At 37.0% G+C, this 20,143-nt stretch overlaps 1 protein-coding gene and 1 long non-coding RNA gene across 6 annotated transcripts; one reads left to right on the forward strand and one right to left on the reverse strand.

The window, feature by feature from the left end:
* The first annotated feature begins 8,350 nt into the window (after nucleotides 1-8,350).
* Nucleotides 8,351-15,330, forward strand: LOC144009440 (uncharacterized). 4 transcript variants are annotated; one of them, XM_077509177.1, is made up of 4 exons: nucleotides 11,990-12,312; nucleotides 12,562-12,650; nucleotides 14,168-14,340; nucleotides 14,583-15,330. In XM_077509177.1, exons 1-4 carry the CDS (start codon nucleotides 12,295-12,297, stop codon nucleotides 14,597-14,599), a joined length of 297 nt encoding a protein of 98 aa, XP_077365303.1. In that variant the 5' UTR covers nucleotides 11,990-12,294; the 3' UTR covers nucleotides 14,600-15,330. The 4 variants fall into 4 exon arrangements, 2 of the variants coding, with proteins under 2 accessions (XP_077365303.1, XP_077365302.1); XM_077509176.1 differs by having other exon boundaries at nucleotides 11,992-12,312; nucleotides 14,130-14,340; XR_013280925.1 differs by lacking the exons at nucleotides 11,990-12,312; nucleotides 14,168-14,340; nucleotides 14,583-15,330 and adding exons at nucleotides 8,351-8,759; nucleotides 10,825-10,900 and having other exon boundaries at nucleotides 12,562-13,085.
* On the reverse strand, nucleotides 13,941-15,878 carry LOC144009442 (uncharacterized). 2 transcript variants are annotated; one of them, XR_013280929.1, is made up of 7 exons: nucleotides 15,659-15,878; nucleotides 15,498-15,604; nucleotides 15,264-15,394; nucleotides 15,115-15,185; nucleotides 14,406-14,679; nucleotides 14,127-14,328; nucleotides 13,941-14,057 (listed from the first exon to the last, which is right to left on the reverse strand). It is a non-coding gene; the product is annotated as an uncharacterized LOC144009442 (long non-coding RNA). The 2 variants fall into 2 exon arrangements; XR_013280930.1 differs by lacking the exon at nucleotides 15,498-15,604 and having other exon boundaries at nucleotides 15,659-15,863.
* Nucleotides 15,879-20,143: the final 4,265 nt, after the last annotated feature.

Raw genomic sequence — 20,143 nt, forward strand, 5'->3', positions numbered from 1 at the left:
CTATATATACATGGTCGTTTTTTTAATCGGGAAAAAAAAGCCTTACTATACATGGTCGTTTTTTTGTCGGAAAAAAAAGCCTTACTATACATGGTCGTTTTTTTGTCGGAAAAAAAAAGCCTTACTATACATGGTCGTTTTTTTGTCGGAAAAAAAAGCCTTACTATAAATGGTCGTTTTTATGTCAGAAAAAAAAGCCTTACTATACATGGTCTTTTTTATGTCGGAAAAAAAAAGCCTTACTATACATGGTCGTTTTTTTGTCTGAAAAAAAAAGCCTTACTATACATGGTCGTTTTTTTGTCGGAAAAAAAAGCCTTACTATACATGTTCGTTTTTTTGTCTGAAAAAAAACGCCTTACTATACATGGTCGTTTCCCCCCACCCCCCAAAAAAACGCCTTACTATACATGGTCGTCCCCCCCCCCCCCCCCCCACCCCCCAAAAAAAAACGCATTACTATACATGGTCCCCCCCCCCAAAAAAAAAAACGCCTTACTATACATGGTCCTCTTTTTTCCCCTCAAAAAAACGCCTTACTATACATGGTCGTTTTTTTTCTCCCCAAAATAAAAACGCCTTACTATACATGGTCGTTTCCCCCCCCCCCAAAAAAACGCCTTACTATACATGGTCGTTTTTTTTCCCTAAATAAAAACGCCTTACTATGCATGGTCGTTTTTTTTCCCAAAATAAAAACGCCTTACTATATATACATGGTCGTTTCCCCCCCAAAAAACGCCTTACTATACATGGTCGTCCCCCCTCCAAAAAAAAACGCCTTACTATACATGGTCGTTCCCCCACACCCCCAAAAAAACGCCTTACTATATATACATGGTCGTTTTTTTTATCGGGAAAAAAAAGCCTTACTATACATGGTCGTTTTTTTGTCGGAAAAAAAAGCCTTACTATACATGGTCGTTTTTTTGTCGGAAAAAAAAAGCCTTACTATACATGGTCGTTTTTTTGTCGGAAAAAAAAGCCTTACTATAAATGGTCGTTTTTATGTCAGAAAAAAAAGCCTTACTATACATGGTCGTTTTTTTTGTCTGAAAAAAAAGCCTTACTATACATGGTCGTTTTTTTGTCGGGAAAAAAAAAGCCTTACTATACATGGTCGTTTTTATGTCGGAAAAAAAAAGCCTTACTATACATGGTCGTTTTTATGTCGGAAAAAAAAGCCTTACTATACATGGTCGTTTTTTTGTCGGAAAAAAAAGCCTTACTATTCATGGTCGTTTTTATGTCGGAAAAAAAAAGCCTTACTATACATGGTCGTTTTTTTGTCGGAAAAAAAAGCCTTACTATACATGTTCGTTTTTTTGTCTGAAAAAAAAAGCCTTACTATACATGGTCGTTTTTATGTCGGAAAAAAAAGCCTTACTATACATGGTCGTTTTTTTGTCGGAAAAAAAAGCCTTACTATTCATGGTCGTTTTTATGTCGGAAAAAAAAAGCCTTACTATACATGGTCGTTTTTTTGTCGGAAAAAAAAGCCTTACTATACATGTTCGTTTTTTTGTCTGAAAAAAAAACGCCTTACTATACATGGTCGTTTCCCCCCACCCCCCAAAAAAACGCCTTACTATACATGGTCGTCCCCCCCCCCCCCCCCCCTACCCCCCCAAAAAAACGCATTACTAATACATGGTCCCCCCCCCCCAAAAAAAAACGCCTTACTATACATGGTCCTCTTTTTTCCCCTCAAAAAAACGCCTTACTATACATGGTCGTTTTTTTTCTCCCCAAAATAAAAACGCCTTACTATACATGGTCGTTTCCCCCCCCAAAAAAAAACGCCTTACTATACATGGTCGTTTTTTTTCCCTAAATAAAAACGCCTTACTATGCATGGTCGTTTTTTTTCCCAAAATAAAAACGCCTTACTATATATACATGGTCGTTTCCCCCCCAAAAAACGCCTTACTATACATGGTCGTCCCCCCTCCAAAAAAAACGCCTTACTATACATGGTCGTTCCCCCACACCCCCAAAAAAACGCCTTACTATATATACATGGTCGTTTTTTTTATCGGGAAAAAAAAGCCTTACTATACATGGTCGTTTTTTTGTCGGAAAAAAAAGCCTTACTATACATGGTCGTTTTTTTGTCGGAAAAAAAAAGCCTTACTATACATGGTCGTTTTTTTGTCGGAAAAAAAAGCCTTACTATAAATGGTCGTTTTTATGTCAGAAAAAAAAGCCTTACTATACATGGTCTTTTTTATGTCGGAAAAAAAAGCCTTACTATACATGGTCGTTTTTTTGTCTGAAAAAAAAGCCTTACTATACATGGTCGTTTTTTTGTCTGAAAAAAAAGCCTTACTATACATGGTCGTTTTTATGTCGGAAAAAAAAGCCTTACTATACATGGTCGTTTTTTTGTCGGAAAAAAAAGCCTTACTATACATGGTCGTTTTTTTGTCGGGAAAAAAAGCCTTACTATACATGGTCGTTTTTTTGTCGGAAAAAAAAGCCTTACTATACATGGTCGTTTTTTTAATCGGGAAAAAAAAGCCTTACTATACATGGTCGTTTTTTTGTCGGAAAAAAAAGCCTTACTATACATGGTCGTTTTTTTGTCGGAAAAAAAAAGCCTTACTATACATGGTCGTTTTTATGTCGGAAAAAAAAGCCTTACTACACATAGTCGTTTTTTTGTCGGAAAAAAAAGCCTTACTGTACATGGTCGTTATTTTTGTCGGAGAAAAAAAAGCCTTACTATACATGGTCGTTTTTTTGTCGGAAAAAAAAGCCTTACTATACATGGTCGTTTTTTTTGTCAGAAAATAAAGCCTTACTATACATGGTCGTTTTTTTGTCGGAAAAAAAAGCCTTACTATACATGGTCGTTTTTTTTGTCTGAAAAAAAAGCCTTACTATACATGGTCGTTTTTTTGTCGGAAAAAAAAGCCTTACTATAAATGGTCGTTTTTATGTCAGAAAAAAAAGCCTTACTATACATGGTCTTTTTTATGTCGGAAAAAAAAGCCTTACTATACATGGTCGTTTTTTTGTCTGAAAAAAAAGCCTTACTATACATGGTCGTTTTTTTGTCTGAAAAAAAAGCCTTACTATACATGGTCGTTTTTATGTCGGAAAAAAAAGCCTTACTATACATGGTCGTTTTTTTGTCGGAAAAAAAAGCCTTACTATACATGGTCGTTTTTTTGTCGGGAAAAAAAGCCTTACTATACATGGTCGTTTTTTTGTCGGGAAAAAAAGCCTTACTATACATGGTCGTTTTTTTAATCGGGAAAAAAAAGCCTTACTATACATGGTCGTTTTTTTGTCGGAAAAAAAAGCCTTACTATACATGGTCGTTTTTTTGTCGGAAAAAAAAAGCCTTACTATACATGGTCGTTTTTATGTCGGAAAAAAAAGCCTTACTACACATAGTCGTTTTTTTGTCGGAAAAAAAAGCCTTACTGTATATGGTCGTTATTTTTGTCGGAGAAAAAAAAGCCTTACTATACATGGTCGTTTTTTTGTCGGAAAAAAAAGCCTTACTATACATGGTCGTTTTTTTTGTCAGAAAATAAAGCCTTACTATACATGGTCGTTTTTTTGTCGGAAAAAAAAGCCTTACTATACATGGTCGTTTTTTTTGTCTGAAAAAAAAGCCTTACTATACATGGTCGTTTTTTTGTCGGGAAAAAAAAAGCCTTACTATACATGGTCGTTTTTATGTCGGAAAAAAAAAAGCCTTACTATACATGGTCGTTTTTATGTCGGAAAAAAAAGCCTTACTATACATGGTCGTTTTTTTGTCGGAAAAAAAAGCCTTACTATTCATGGTCGTTTTTATGTCGGAAAAAAAAAGCCTTACTATACATGGTCGTTTTTTTGTCGGAAAAAAAAGCCTTACTATACATGTTCGTTTTTTTGTCTGAAAAAAAAAGCCTTACTATACATGGTCGTTTTTTTGTCGGAAAAAAAAGCCTTACTATATATGGTCGTCTTTTTTAATCGGGAAAAAAAAGCCTTACTATACATGGTCGTTTTTTTGTCGGAAAAAAAAGCCTTACTATACATGGTCGTTTTTATGTCGGAAAAAAAAGCCTTACTATACATGGTCGTTTTTATGTCGGAAAAAAAAGCCTTACTATACATGGTCGTTTTTTTGTTGGAAAAAAAAGCCTTACTATACATGGTCGTTTTTATGTCGGAAAAAAAAGCCTTACTATACATGGTCGTTTTTATGTCGGAAAAAAAAGCCTTACTATACATGGTCGTTTTTTTGTCGGAAAAAAAAGCCTTACTATTCATGGTCGTTTTTTTGTCGGAAAAAAAAGCCTTACTATACATGGTCGTTTTTTTTGTCAGAAAATAAAGCCTTACTATACATGGTCGTTTTTTTGTCGGAAAAAAAAGCCTTACTATACATGGTCGTTTTTTTGTCGGAAAAAAAAGCCTTACTATTCATGGTCGTTTTTTTGTCGGAAAAAAAAGCCTTACTATACATGGTCGTTTTTTTTGTCAGAAAATAAAGCCTTACTATACATGGTCGTTTTTTTGTCGGAAAAAAAAGCCTTACTATACATGGTCGTTTTTTTTGTCTGAAAAAAAAGCCTTACTATATACATGGTCGTTTTTTTGTCGGGAAAAAAAAGCCTTACTATACATGGTCGTTTTTTTGTCGGAAAAAAAAAAGCCTTACTATACATGGTCGTTTTTATGTCGGAAAAAAAAGCCTTACTATACATGGTCGTTTTTTTGTCGGAAAAAAAAGCCTTACTATACATGGTCGTTTTTATGTCGGAAAAAAAAGCCTTACTATACATGGTCGTTTTTTTGTCGGAAAAAAAAGCCTTACTATTCATGGTCGTTTTTATGTCGGAAAAAAAAGCCTTACTATACATGGTCGTTTTTATGTCGGAAAAAAAAGCCTTACTATACATGGTCGTTTTTTTGTCGGAAAAAAAAGCCTTACTATACATGGTCGTTTTTTTTATCGGGAAAAAAAAGCCTTACTATACATGGTCGTTTTTTTTATCGGAAAAAAAAAAGCCTTACTATACATGGTCGTTTTTATGTCGGAAAAAAAAGCCTTACTATACATGGTCGTTTTTATGTCGGAAAAAAAAGCCTTACTATATATGGTCGTTTTTATGTCGGAAAAAAAAGCCTTACTATACATGGTCGTTTTTGTGTCGAAAAAAAAAGCCTTACTATACATGGTCGTTTTTTTGTCGGAAAAAAAAGCCTTACTATTCATGGTCGTTTTTATGTCGGAAAAAAAAGCCTTACTATTCATGGTCGTTTTTATGTCGGAAAAAAAAGCCTTACTATACATTGTCGTTTTTTTGTCGGAAAAAAAAGCCTTACTATACATGGTCGTTTTTTTGTCGGAAAAAAAAGCCTTACTATACATGGTCGTTTTTTTTATCGGGAAAAAAAAAGCCTTACTATACATGGTCGTTTTTTTGACGGAAAAAAAAGCCTTACTATACATGGTCGTTTTTATGTCGGAAAAAAAAGCCTTACTATACATGGTCGTTTTTATGTCGGAAAAAAAAGCCTTACTATACATGGTCGTTTTTTTGTCGAAAAAAAAAGCCTTACTATACATGGTCGTTTTTATGTCGGAAAAAAAAGCCTTACTATACATGGTCGTTTTTATGTCGGAAAAAAAAGCCTTACTATACATGGTCGTTTTTTGTCGGAAAAAAAAGCCTTACTATTCATGGTCGTTTTTTTGTCGGAAAAAAAAGCCTTACTATACATAGTCGTTTTTTTTATCGGGAAAAAAAAGCCTTACTATACATGGTCGTTTTTTTACAAAAATAAAACGCCTTACTATACATGGTGGGTTTTTTTTTGTGTTTTTTTTTTTTTTTTTTTTTAAATAAAACGCCTTACTATACATGGTTGTTTTTTTGTGTGTGTGTGTTTGTTTGTTTGTTTTTTAAATAAAACGCCTTACTATACATGGTCGTTTTTTTACAAAAATAAAACGCCTTACTATACATGGTCGTTTTTTTCCCCCAAAATAAAAACGCCTTACTATACATGGTCGTTTTTTTTCACCCCCAAAATAAAAACGCCTTACTATACATGGTCGTTTCCCCCCCAAAAAACGCCTTACTATACATGGTCGTTTTTTTTCCAAAAATAAAAACGCCTTACTATGCATGGTCGTTTTTTTTCCCAAAATAAAAACGCCTTTCTATACATGGTCGTTTTTTCCCCCAAAATAAAAACGCCTTACTATACATGGTCATTTTTTTCTCCCCCCAAAAAACGCCTTACTATACATGGTCGTTTTTTTTCCCAAAATAAAAACGCCTTACTATACATGGTCGTTTTTTTGTCGGAAAAAAAAGCCTTACTATACATGGTCGTTTTTTTTGTCAGAAAATAAAGCCTTACTATACATGGTCGTTTTTTTGTCGGAAAAAAAAAGCCTTACTATACATGGTCGTTTTTTTTGTCAGAAAATAAAGCCTTACTATACATGGTCGTTTTTTTGTCGGAAAAAAAAAGCCTTACTATACATGGTCGTTTTTTTTGTCTGAAAAAAAAGCCTTACTATACATGGTCGTTTTTTTGTCTGAAAAAAAAAGCCTTACTATACATGGTCGTTTTTATGTCGGAAAAAAAAAGCCTTACTATACATGGTCGTTTTTATGTCGGAAAAAAAAGCCTTACTATACATGGTCGTTTTTTTGTCGGAAAAAAAAGCCTTACTATACATGGTCGTTTTTATGTCGGAAAAAAAAGCCTTACTATACATGGTCGTTTTTATGTCGGAAAAAAAAGCCTTACTATATATGGTCGTTTTTATGTCGGAAAAAAAAGCCTTACTATACATGGTCGTTTTTTTGTCGGAAAAAAAAGCCTTACTATACATGGTCGTTTTTTTGTCGGAAAAAAAAGCCTTACTATACATGGTCGTTTTTTTGTCGGAAAAAAAAGCCTTACTATACATGGTCGTTTTTTTGTCGGAAAAAAAAGCCTTACTATACATGGTCGTTTTTTTGTCGGAAAAAAACCCCTTACTATACATGGTCGTTTTTTTTCTCCCCAAAATAAAAACGCCTTACTATACGTGGTCGTTTTCCCCCCCCCAAAAAAACGCCTTACTATACATGGTCGTTTTTTTTCCCAAAATAAAAACGCCTTACTATGCATGGTCGTTTTTTTTCCCAAAAAAAAAACGCCTTACTATATATACATGGTCGTTTCCCCCCCAAAAAACGCCTTACTATACATGGTCGTCCCCCCTCCAAAAAAAACGCCTTACTATACATGGTCGTTCCCCCACACCCCCAAAAAAACGCCTTACTATACATGGTCGTTTTTTTCCCCCCCAAAAAAACGCCTTACTATACATGATCGTTTTTTTCCCCCCAAAATAAAAACGCCTTACGAGACATGGTCGTTTCCCCCCCCCCAAAAAAAACACCTTATTATACATGGACCTTTTTAAAACAAAAAACGCCTGACTATACATGGTCGTTAAAAAAAAAAAAAAAAAAAAAAAACACCTTAATATATACATGGACATTAAAAAAAAAAGGCCTTACTGGTCGTTTTTTTGTTTGTTTGTTTTTAAATAAAACGCCTTACTATACATGGTCGTTTTTTAAAACAAAAATGCCTTCCCATGCACAGTCGTTTAAGAAAACCACCTTACCATGGATGGTCCTTTAAAAAAAAAAAAAAAGAAAAGAAAAGGTCGGTTTCCACCTACTGGCACACCTGATTCATATAATCAGCTCATCAGCATGCTTGGTAACAATCCTGATCAGGTGTGTTGATCGGCAGAAATATCTAAAACCTTCACGCAAACAAAAACACGCAAACAAAAACTTGAATTTAACCAACTGCTGTTTAAAAAACAACAACAACAACAACACACCTTACTATACATGGGCTTTTTTTTTTAAACAAAAACGCCTTAATATATACATGGACATTTAAAAAAAAAAAAGCCTTACCTACGCTTATGGTTGTTTAAAAAAAAATGCCTACTATACATGATCGTGTTAAAAAAAAAAAAAGTTTCTCCGGAGTTTGCAAACTCACAAATACCGCGAGAATTAAGCTTGGTGGCAAGGTTAACTGGTTTGTGCGAACGAGTCATTTAAAAATGAAATGAAATTAAAAAAAACACACACACACACAAAAGCCTCGTAAACACACATAAACCAAAAAATAATCCGTTTATAAATGCATACGATGAGTAATGGCAGCGGCACCAAGTCTAATGGAGTCGCGACATGTCCCGAGGGAAAGAGGGCAGGCAACGGCAGCCACCGACGCCGTCGCATAAGCGGAAGTGACGTACGTGAAGCCGCTGCCTACGCGAAAGTGAAGTCGCTGGTGTCGCGGCATAAGCGGAAGTGACGTCCCCGATGCCACGACACATGCCGCTGCCGCTAAATGCGCTAGCGCTTACTGCAAAGATGTTTAAACTTTAATTTCTGGATGTACCGTTCGATACACATGACAAATTTTCCCTCTAGTTCGTTTATTCGCTACGGCGTTTATTATTTTAGCTGGTTAGCGCGCGATTTAGCTGTGACCCGGAAGTTAAACATCGACCAGGAAAGGAAACTAGGAAGTGTTTGACCTCGCGTTTTGTTTGAAAGTCGAGCACGTGGTTTAATTTACGGTAGTAGTATGTAATGTTTTGATTGTTTACATGCACAGAGGCGTCCACAATAAAGGAATATTGTCTCCACGTCGACTGCTGCCCGTCTACCTGCTCATCATCTGACGAAAGAAAAGTGGCGACGTGTTGTGAAAAGGTAACTGGCGCTCAACTTTTTCACGTTTTCACTGCAAGTTCCTCTAAAAGTACATTTACAAAAAAAAAAGAACCATCGTCTCATATTTAGCGTTAGCGTGTCCTCATTTAACTCGATTAGATCGAAACATTTCGATGCGTTTACACAATCTAACGAGCTACAATACTATTGTCCATTGTAAAATGTGTTTATTAGTCTACTTGTAAAAAAGCCAGAAACCGTGAGATAATAAGAAATACAAAAAATAACATACAACGGGATTAAAGAAAATCAAGTTTGAGCATTTGAAACGGTTCAAATGAGCCTTGTCCCAGTTCCGACCTGAAAGCATTCGAAAGTAAACCCATTATTTTTATTATTATTTTTTTATTGTCCTCAAAACTAATTTTGACTTCCAGCAAACTTGCCTTCTCGGTATATGGCTTCATTTATTGTTTTTATCTTATTTCATAAGCATTTCATACAGTTGAGTAGTTTACCGTATAATTTCATGGGGATAGAGGCGTACGTTGTGTTGCGCGGAGTCATGTCTAATATTTATTTATGAATGAAGAAAGCTATCTAGTTCTATACTCGAGTAACTCGTGTTTTAGACGGTCTGTGTTTCCGAAGGGGTCGCCATTGTAGAGTGACGTCACATTGTAGTCCGTCAGTAAGGGGTGCTTTTTTTTCTTCTTTCTTTTTCTTTGCTCGACTTCACAAGTTGTGTTTTTACGGTACGTTTGCCTTCTCTCGCAAAGATTGCGAGATAACGCCTTTTTTTTTATTATTATAAACCAGGTACTTCCGGGTCATCTTTCGTGTGATCAAAAGCGACGAGGATTTCCCACTGCTTTGTTTACTCGCTCCATTCTCGTCGCTTTTGGTCACACGGACGATGACCCGGAAGTACATTAACAAGTTCTCGCAGCATTTTTTATTTTTTTTTGCTCGTGAACGCGATATTTGCGTCATTTTTTTTTTTTTTTTGATATTTGCGTCATCTTAGGGGCTCTGTCGGTTTCCGAGTTCAAACGCCGTGCACTTCGTGCCTTGAAGTCGGAAAAATCCACTGATCTGAATATATGACTGGATAGCCGATGCCTATACATGCCCGTGCAAGACGTTGAAGTCACGGGGCGGCCATCTTGCTCCTCCTATCTCTCGAGCAAACTACTGTAAAAACGATAAGGTATACGAACAGATGAGACATACAGCTCGTAGGTAGGTTAGTATAAGGTTGAGGGGCTGGGTGGTAAAAAAACAACAACAATGCTATGTGCTGCTTTCAGACCCCTTTTTTTAATAACAGTTCCTTAGATCCCCATATTAGATTTGGCAGAGGCATTTTAAAAAATATATATAATTTTTTAATTTAAAAAAAATATATCCAAGTTCCTCCCTATAAACGTCATTAAGCATATTATTTATGCATGTATTTAAGTTAAGTTGTAAAATGTCTGAAGTGCGCTTGTTTATGTTTAACAAATTTAAAGCCACATAAATCAGGCTGTTTCTACTAAGTACTGTCTCAAATGTTCTCCAATTCCGATACTGTAAATGTACAGGAGCATATGCCAAGAAACATTTCGTGGGAGTAGCAATATGGCGGCCTCGTGACTTCAAAAGTCTTGTCCTATCGGCTGTCCAGTCATATATTTAGATCAGTGGAAAAGGCCGACTTCCGACCATCCTGGCATCAGTCTTGCCTGTTTATGTAAATTGCAATAAAGTTAAAAAAAATAAAAAAGGTCCAGAGGGCGGGGCAGCAGTGGAGGAGGTTCGGTCTTGTGCGGGTGATGGGCGTGAGAAGGGTGGAGTCGGCAGAGTGGAGTGAGCTGGTGGGGGCGTGGCTTATTTTGGAGCTACTGACCTGCTTGTTCACTGCATGTATCCCTTGCATTCTATAAAAAAATTTCAAAAATATTTTTTGGGTCAAAACTTCAATAATATGACATTTAGCAAGTAGTGACACCAATATTTAAGAGTTTTTCAATTGTATGAAAGACAAGTGTTTTATGCAAATGAGCACATGCGATATGCAAATGAGCATTACTCACTGCTTCCGTTTCTGTTTTCTTGACAGGATGGATGCTGTTTGCGACAGGGATGAGTCTACGGTCTGCACTACAACCATGCAATTGGAAATCTGCTTTTAGACGGTGAGTGTACTTTGTTTTTTTACACTGGATGCCATGCTGTGTGCTTGAGGAGGCGTGTCTGATGCAACTTAGCCATTTTGTCAGTGCACTTTGACTTCCACTTGATGTACTTGCACACACCAGAACATTCAATTGTTATGAACATGTGCTTTAAAAAAAACCCAAAAAAAAACGCACATTGATCTGGCCCAAATTATTGAAAAATAAATTATTTAGAAAATATAAACAACTGACAAACAAAATAAAAAACATTTTTATTTTTCAAATGTATTTTAAAAAATCTATTAATTTGATATTATGTTGCCTACTTAGAAAAATAAATAGTTTGTAAAAATAAAAATAAAAATAAAAAAATCTTCAAAGCACATGTCCATGAGCATTGAATGATGTACTTGTTGTCTGGTTTCATGTGTGGCAGTGTTGTGCAGAAGATGAATTGTGTTTGGCTTATAGAGAGATGGGTCAGCCAGTTGGTTTTTGGACTTGGACTGCTTTTGCTTGCGTTCATGTAACTAATGACTCTCTAAAATGGCCTTTGGTACACGCTAGTTGTTGTCTTGACTAATGGTTATGTTGTTAGGAGATAGACTAGTCATGAGTTGTGTACCGAATCAAGTGTCCAAATATTAGGTACATGCTCACTCAGTCTTATTTCTTGACTATGAGGATATAGTGCTGTGTCATGTGGTCTGTGAACTTCAATCTGCCTTTAGACAGGTGCGTGTACTTTGTTTTTTTTACACTGGATGCCATGCTGTGTGCTTGAGGAGGTGTGTGTGATGCAACTTAGCCATTTTGTCAGTGTACTTTGACTTCCGCTTGATGTACTTGCACACACCACAACATTCAATTGTTTTGAACATGTGCTTAAAAAAAATCACATTGAAAAATGAATTATTTAGAAAATATAAACAACTTACAAACAAAATAAAAACATTTTTATTTTTAAAATGTATTTTAAAAAAATCTATTATTTTGATATTATGTTGTGTACTTATAAAAATAAATAGTTTGTACAAACAAACAAACAAAAAAATCTTCAAAGCACATGTCCATGAGCATTGAATGATGTACTTGTTGTCTTGTTTCATGTGTGGCAGTGTTGTGCAGAAGATGAATTGTGTTTGGCTTATAGAGAGATGGGTCAGCCAGTTGGTTTTTGGACTTGGACTGCTTTTGCTTGCGTTCATGTAACTAATGACTCTCTAAAATGGCCTTTCCTACATGCGAGTTGTTGTCTTGACTAATGGTTATGTTGTTAGGAGATAGACGAGTCATGAGTTGTGTACCTAATCAAGTGTCCAAATATTAGGTACATGCTCAGTCTTATTTCTTGACTATGAGGACATAGTGCTGTGTCATGTGGTCTGTGAACTTCAACATGGTATTCAGGGATGTGTGCTACTTCAAATGTACGTAGAAATAGTTTCAAATTTGCTTTGAATTGTTTTTACTGATTATTCCATATGCTAACCTTTTTTAACGGTCTTTAACTGAGGCATTTTAATGGCAATTTGGCATCATTGTTTACTGAGTTTTTATTTTTGTTATTATTATTATTATTATTTTGAGGGGGGTGACCTTGGTTGCATTGGACTTAGCTGTGACCCTTAATTTGCTGTGAATGAGCATGACTGACTCGTTTTGTTTTTGCCTGACAGGATGAAGGAGGTCTTGGACGAACACGCAGCCAACAGACTCAAGACTTGAGGACATGGCTGGATCTGCGCTTCAAGCTGCTTTTGGGCAGGTGTGCGCTACTTGAAGGCAAATGTTGTGTGCTTGAGGTATGTGATGTCACTAAGCCATTTCTCAGTGCGCTTTAACCTCTGCTTGATGTACTACACACACAGTAGAACATCATTCAGTGCTGTTGAACATGTGCTTTATTAAATGATTGTTTTGGCAAAATATCACTAAGGTATTTTGAAATCAATCATTTGATGTTATTTTTGCCCACTTATGTAAATAATAGTATGAAATATTCCGCACATGTCCAGAAGCATTGAATGATTTTCTTGTCTGTTGGTACATGGAGAGATGGATCGCTTGTGCTCATGTGACATCACACACACAACATGCTTCCATGTATAGCCTGTCAACCAGTTTTTGTAACTTGATTCCAACATTGTTGCTGTGTCCAAAAAATTGCTTGTCTAAAGTCAAATATATTGTTCAACTGGAATGAGTGTCTCCGTGTTTTATTTCTTAATAGGATTTTTCAGTTCAGTGTCGTGCGTTCAGGTGGTTGTATTCTCAGGTCTTGAATGGATTTCAAGTGAACTGATCAGGTTTTCCTTGAAAGACTTTTGGCCTAACGTCCGAGCCTGCTTTTTCGGTTCATTCTCAAGGGCAGATGGCGCGATTTTGAGCATGAATCGAGGAAGCCTGTTTGGACCAGAGGCCAAAACATCTTCAAGAAAAACCTGAACAATCCACTTGCAATCCATTCAAGGCATGAAAAATGCTTTTTTGCTACTATTAAACTTCAACATGCAAATTGACTGACATAGCTCCACCCACTTTAGGAAAAAATCGTAACTTATTTGCATAATTGACCACTCCCTCTCAGAATCGACCAATCGGATGGCTGTATGCAAATAAATTTGCATGGCCACGCCCACTTTCGCCTTAAAAATGGGATATATTTCCTAATTTGCATAGCCGCACCTTCCTATGCAAATTCTTTGGCATAAAAATTTGCATAAACCACGCCCACTTATGGAGCCAACCAATTAGATTCTGGCACTTAATACAGAACCCACCAATCAGACCTCATTCTGCTCAGTAATTTGCATAACTCCACCCACTGTTGAACTTGGCCACACCCTTTTATTTTATAAAATAAACTGAGGTTTATGTTACAAGAGTTAACATGCAATTTGCCAACTTTTTTTTTTTTACAGAGTATGTTGAACCTCAAAATGCCAAACTGAAAAAACGTTAAGATGCAAATTTGTCAACTGTTTTTGTAGAGTACATGGTGAATGGAAAAGTCAAACTACAAAAGAAAGATGTAAGTTGTCAACTTTATTTTTGGCAGAGTACATGTTAAATGGCACAAAAAAAAAAAAAAGACGAAAAAGTTGGCTGACTTGATTGCTGTCTCCTTGTCACCAGGTCAAGTTGTGGGCCAGCAGGAGCAGATCATGCAGACCTAAGACAAAACAGTGACTCAAGTCAATTTGTTGTGCAGTAAATGTTTTTGAAATGTGATGAAACTCACCAGCACAGAAGGGGATGGCTCACACCACGCCGCGTCGCCAGGAAGCCCGCCATGTTCCTCGGCGCCTGGGGCAGAACAAACATTGGAAGACAGAGGAGAAGCTCGCAGAGTCGACAAGCTTACCTTGAATCGCGTCATCTTCAAGCTGATGGCATCAATGCGGCACCAAGAGAAGAGTCACTGCCTGGTGAAGTGGACGCGACTGCAGCAACAGGTAGTGAAGTGCTTTTTTTTTTTTTTTTAATAAATACAACAAATATTTGACAGGATGAAACCCACCAATGCAGGAGAGTCAGTGACGACACAGCTGCATTCACAGGAAGCTAACCACGAAGAAAACAATGACAAACCGTATTCCAACCAGTCCAGCTTTAGTTTATTACGTGTCAACAAGCCGCCGTGCAGGGGGGAAAAAAAAGGCAATGAAGATGATGTACATGTTTGTCTTCCCCACAGGTGCAGGATCTTGGTGACCAAGCAGTTTCTCCATGATGGCCAATTCAAGACAGTGTGATTCAGCTTCTCCAGGGCCCAGAAATGCTTTGGCAACACACTAGTGGACATAATCAGAAGAAAATCAATGTTAATGTGTCAGCACAAAAAAAAAATAATAATAAAAAAAAAGGTAAATGTACCTTTTAGAGCAAGTGCGGTCCTCTAGAGCCCCTATCCAGCCAGTTTTCCATGTTTCTCTCCACCAACACACCTGATACATGATCGTTATCAGCTTCTGCAAAGTTTTGATTAGCTGATCATGAGATTCAGCTGTGCTGAAGGAAGAAGACATGGAAAACTGGCTGGATAGGGGCTCTAGAGGACGGAACTTGCTCTAAAAGGTATATTTACCCCTCTTTTTTTTTGTGCTTGGAGACCCCTGTTTTAAAGGGTCCCCAGTGAAGCGCAGTTCAATGCAGCTTTACTACGAAAAAAGATGTTCAACTATGTTGATCAAATGTTTGTCAGCCATTTTGTTTTGCAGCATGCTCACCCTCCAGCCATGGGCCGCCTCATACACGATTACTCAGGCTGCTCTGATTGAAGTCAAGATGCCATTTATACCTGCACGCAAAAAAACAAATTATTAAAAAAACATTATTTTTTTTTTAAATATACAGAGAGGATGTCAGTGCAAGTCACCTGACATGTCTTTACCCTTCAGTCATCTTCACAATGTGCTGAAACAAATTAAAACGTGATCATCACATTAACGTGTATGAGTGTTTGTGTCTCACCAGTGACGAGAAAGTGACAGTGCTCTTCTCCAGACGCTGGAAAGGCAAAAAGTGCGTTAAAAAGTATGGTGTTATTTTTTAAGATCTTCCGTTGGGCATTTAATGACTAAAAGCTTTAACAAATAAGTACTTTACTTACCGCGAGCATTTATTGCCAAACGTCAAAGGCGTTGGTCTTATTTTATCACACGGGTTGACCGTGAGCGAGCAAACATTTAGCAAGCACGCAAGCAAGGTTTTTGCACGCTGAAAAGGTGAACATGTTAAAAGTACGAGTGTAAGAATAATCTTTAAACAAACCTCTTGTCAAAGCTTTTGGTCATCTTGTCACGATGAGTGGTGAACAGCGGGCGGAGGAGGTCGACGTGAAGCTGTCAGACTGGTGAAGAAAAGAGATCGCTCGCTTAATTAGTTACAGCTTATATAGATTTTCGGTAACAAGGTTTTTTTCAAAAGCTTTATTGAACCAAGAGAACAAAAAAAAAAAGTCAATTGCCTGGAGACGAAAAATCCTGACAAAATCAGCTAGTTGCCAGACGCAAGGATCGAACCCTGCTCGTCTATGCCGGTGCCCGTGACGTTAACCATTAGGCCAAACAGACTTACTGACGTTGGTTCTTGTAGATCGTAATTATGCTATGCAGTCACAAATGTGGGCCAAATTACAGTCAATGATTCTATGAATAGAACGAACAACGGCGAGGTTCTCAATGCCGAGATGGTCGAATGGTATACGACATTGCCTTTGGTTAACTTGTTCTCGTGTTCGATCCTCGTTTTCTCCAACCTTTCGATTTCATCGTAATGTTTGTTAGTGCGAGGGCGCACCAGCGGGGATCGAACCCGAATCACCTGAACCGGAGGCAAAGTTTTATACCATTCGGCCATCATGGCTGAAGTTGTTCGGCGTGTAATGTTATGCATTTGTAGGATTTCTACATGTGTATGTGCACCCAATAAATGTGATAAGATTCAGAATCTGTTACAGACGATTTAGTCGAGTGGTCTACGACAACGCTTTCGGTGTCGACAGATGCGGGTTCGATTCCAGGACCTTTCTGCTTTTGCGGAATTAGTTCTCAAGTTATTGAAAATGACAACCGAGAGCAAGGATCGAACACGCAACCTCCAGCATGGAAGGCGTTGTCTTATTCCATTCGGCCATCTGTTCATGGTGTTTCAGGCGAAAATAAATGAAGGTGATGAGTACGCTTCTTGCAATCTCCGGAATTTGATCGCTCAGGGGCACCCCCAACCTTCTCCCCTCCTCACCAGCCATTAACACCATCAGTTAATTCTTTCTTTAATTGTTTTTTGTATGGGTATTACTTTCAATTCCCGCATCCACATCCGGGTAGTCAACTATTTAATCTACTCAAGTAGAAATCCAACGTTTGTTTTATCGATTAACAGTTTACGAACAAATCAAACCTATTCCCACCCTGAATGTAGTTACTCTAGTCAACCACAGGACGGCAGTATTGCATCGTACCTCAGTTGCTTCGCCGTCTTCCTCTTCCACGACGATTTAGATTGACCACCCAAAAGAATTCTCAACGATTCTTGTTTTGTTTTGTGTGTGTTTTTTGTTGTTTTTTTTTACTGTTTTTCTTTGGCGGCTTGAATGATGAGCGATTTATAAGGACACGCTTATTGTTCTATCACATTATTGAACAATTCCAAACGAGCCGAAACCCAGATATAATAACCTGAAACGTCACCCTTCCAGGGAGTGCGCCATCTGCTCAGGACATGTGGTACTGCACCCAAGCCATTTTTTTTTTCCCCCCTCAAGCCACTCATGGGCTCATTGGCATATGTGGAGGACTTTTTTTTTTCTTCCCCCCTCACAACTTTTGAACCCAGTCTTTTTCAACCCTGGTCCTCGGGACATTTCCATGTCTCCCTCCATATTCCAAAGCAGGTGATGATCATAATCAGGCTTCTCGAGAGCTTGCTGTTGAGCTGTCATTGGAATGACATGCTTTGGGAAATGTGTTGGTCAAAACAAACCACACCACGTCAGGATCGATAATATTTTTTTTATTTGTACAAAATCGAGATCAGAAAACACAGATGAACACAGAAACACACAGAAAAACAGAAAAAAATGCTTTCACATTGTGAGATGGTCCATTTTTATTTTTATTTTTAAATAAAACGCCTTACTATACATGGTCGTTTTTTTTTCCCAAAATAAAAACGCCTTACTATACATGGTCGTTATTAAAAAAAATGAATAAATAAAATGCCTGACTATACAAGGTCGATGTGTGTGTCTTTTTTTATTTAAATAAAATGCCTTACTATACATGGTCTTTTTTTTGTGTGTGTGTGTTTTTTTTTTGTTTTGTTTTTTTTAACGCCTTACTATACATGGTCGTTTTTTTTACAAAAATAAAACGCCTTACTATACATGGTCATTTTTTTTTTTTCCCCAAAATAAAAACACCTTACTATACATGGTCGTTTTTTTCCCCAAAATAAAAACACCTTACTATACATGGTCGTTTTTTTTTCTCCCCCAAAAAACGCCTTACTATACATGGTCGTTTTTTTCCCCCCGAAAAAAACGCCTTACTATACATGGTCGTTTTTTTTCCAAAAATAAAAACGTGTTACTATACATGGTCGTTTTTTTTCCCAAAATAAAAACGCCTTGGTCTTTTTTTTTCCCCAAAATAAAAACGCCTTACTATACATGGTCCTTTTTTTTCCCAAAATAAAAACGCCTTACTATACATGGTCGTTTTTTTCTCCCCCCAAAAAACGCCTCACTATACATGGTCGTTTTTTTCCCCAAAATTAAAACGCCTTACTATACATGGTCGTTTTTTTCCCACCCCAAAAAAACGCCTTATTATACATGGTCGTTTTTTTCCCCAAAATAAAAATGCCTTACTATACATGGTCGTTTTTTTTCCCCCAAAATAAAAAGGCCTTACTATACATGGTCGTTTCCCCCCCCCCCCAAAAAAAACGCCTTACTATACATGGTCATTTTTTTTCCCAAAATAAAAACGCCTTACTATACATGGTCGTTTTTTTTCACCCCCCAAAAAAACGCCTTACTATACATGGTCGTTTTTTTTTTTCCCAAAATAAAAACGCCTTACTATACATGGTCGTTTTTTTTCCCCAAAAATAAGAACGTTTTACAAAACATGGTTGTTTTTTTTTCCCCAAAATAAAAACGCCTTACTATACATGGTCGTTTTTTTTCCCCAAAATAAAAATGCCTTACTATACATGGTCGTTTTTTTTCCCCCAAAATAAAAAGGCCTTACTATACATGGTCGTTTTTTTCCCCCCCAAAAAGCGCCTTACTATACATGGTCGTTTTTTTCTCCCCCAAAAAAACGCCTTACTATACATGGTCGTTTTTTTCCCCAAAATTAAAACGCCTTACTATACATGGTCGTTTTTTTCCCACCCCAAAAAAACGCCTTATTATACATGGTCGTTTTTTCCCCCCCAATAAAACGCCTTACTATACATGGTCGTTTTTTTCCCACCCCAAAAAAACGCCTTATAATACATGGTCGTTTTTTCCCCCCGAATAAAACGCCTTACTATACATGGTCGTTTTTTTCCCACCCCAAAAAAACGCCTTATTATACATGGTCGTTTTTTTTCCCAAAATAAAAATGTGTTACTATACATGGTCGTTTTTTTTCCCAAAATAAAAACGCCTTACTATACATGGTCATTTTTTTTTTCCCAAAATAAAAACGCCTTCCTATACATGGTCGTTTTTTTTTCCCCAAAATAAAAACGCCTTGGTCTTTTTTTTCCCCAAAATAAAAACGCCTTACTATACATGGTCGTTTTTTTTTCCCCAAAATAAAAACGCCTTACTATACATGGTCGTTTTTTTTTCCCAAAATAAAAATGCCTTACTATACATGGTCGTTTTTTTTCCCCCAAAATAAAAAGGCCTTACTATACATGGTCGTTTTTTCCCCCCCCAAAAAGCGCCTTACTATACATGGTCGTTTTTTTCTCCCCCAAAAAAACGCCTTACTATACATGGTCGTTTTTTTCCCCAAAATTAAAACGCCTTACTATACATGGTCGTTTTTTTTCACCCCCCAAAAAGCGCCTTACTATACATGGTCGTTTTTTTCCCACCCCAAAAAAACGCCTTATTATACATGGTCGTTTTTTCCCCCCCAATAAAACGCCTTACTATACATGGTCGTTTTTTTCCCACCCCAAAAAAACGCCTTATTATACATGGTCGTTTTTTCCCCCCGAATAAAACGCCTTACTATACATGGTCGTTTTTTTCCCACCCCAAAAAAACGCCTTATTATACATGGTCGTTTTTTTTCCCAAAATAAAAACGTGTTACTATACATGGTCGTTTTTTTTCCCAAAATAAAAACGCCTTCCTATACATGGTCGTTTTTTTTTCCCCAAAATAAAAACGCCTTGGTCTTTTTTTTCCCCAAAATAAAAACGCCTTACTATACATGGTCGTTTTTTTTTCCCCAAAATAAAAACGCCTTACTATACATGGTCGTTTTCTTCCCAAAATAAAAACGCCTTACTATACATGGTCGTTTTCTTCCCAAAATAAAAACGCCTTACTATACATGGTCGTTTTTTTTCTTTCAAAAAATAAAAACGCATTACTTTACATGGTCGTTTTTTCCCCCAAAATAAAAACGCCTTACTATACTTGGTCGTTTTTTTTCACCCCCCAAAAAACGCCTTACTATACATGGTCGTTTTTTTTTCCCCCCCCCAAAAAACGCCTTACTATACATGGTCCTTTTTTTG

The sequence above is a fragment of the Festucalex cinctus genome, chromosome 20 (genome assembly GCF_051991245.1).
Source record: "Festucalex cinctus isolate MCC-2025b chromosome 20, RoL_Fcin_1.0, whole genome shotgun sequence".
Lineage (NCBI taxonomy): Eukaryota > Metazoa > Chordata > Actinopteri > Syngnathiformes > Syngnathidae > Festucalex > Festucalex cinctus.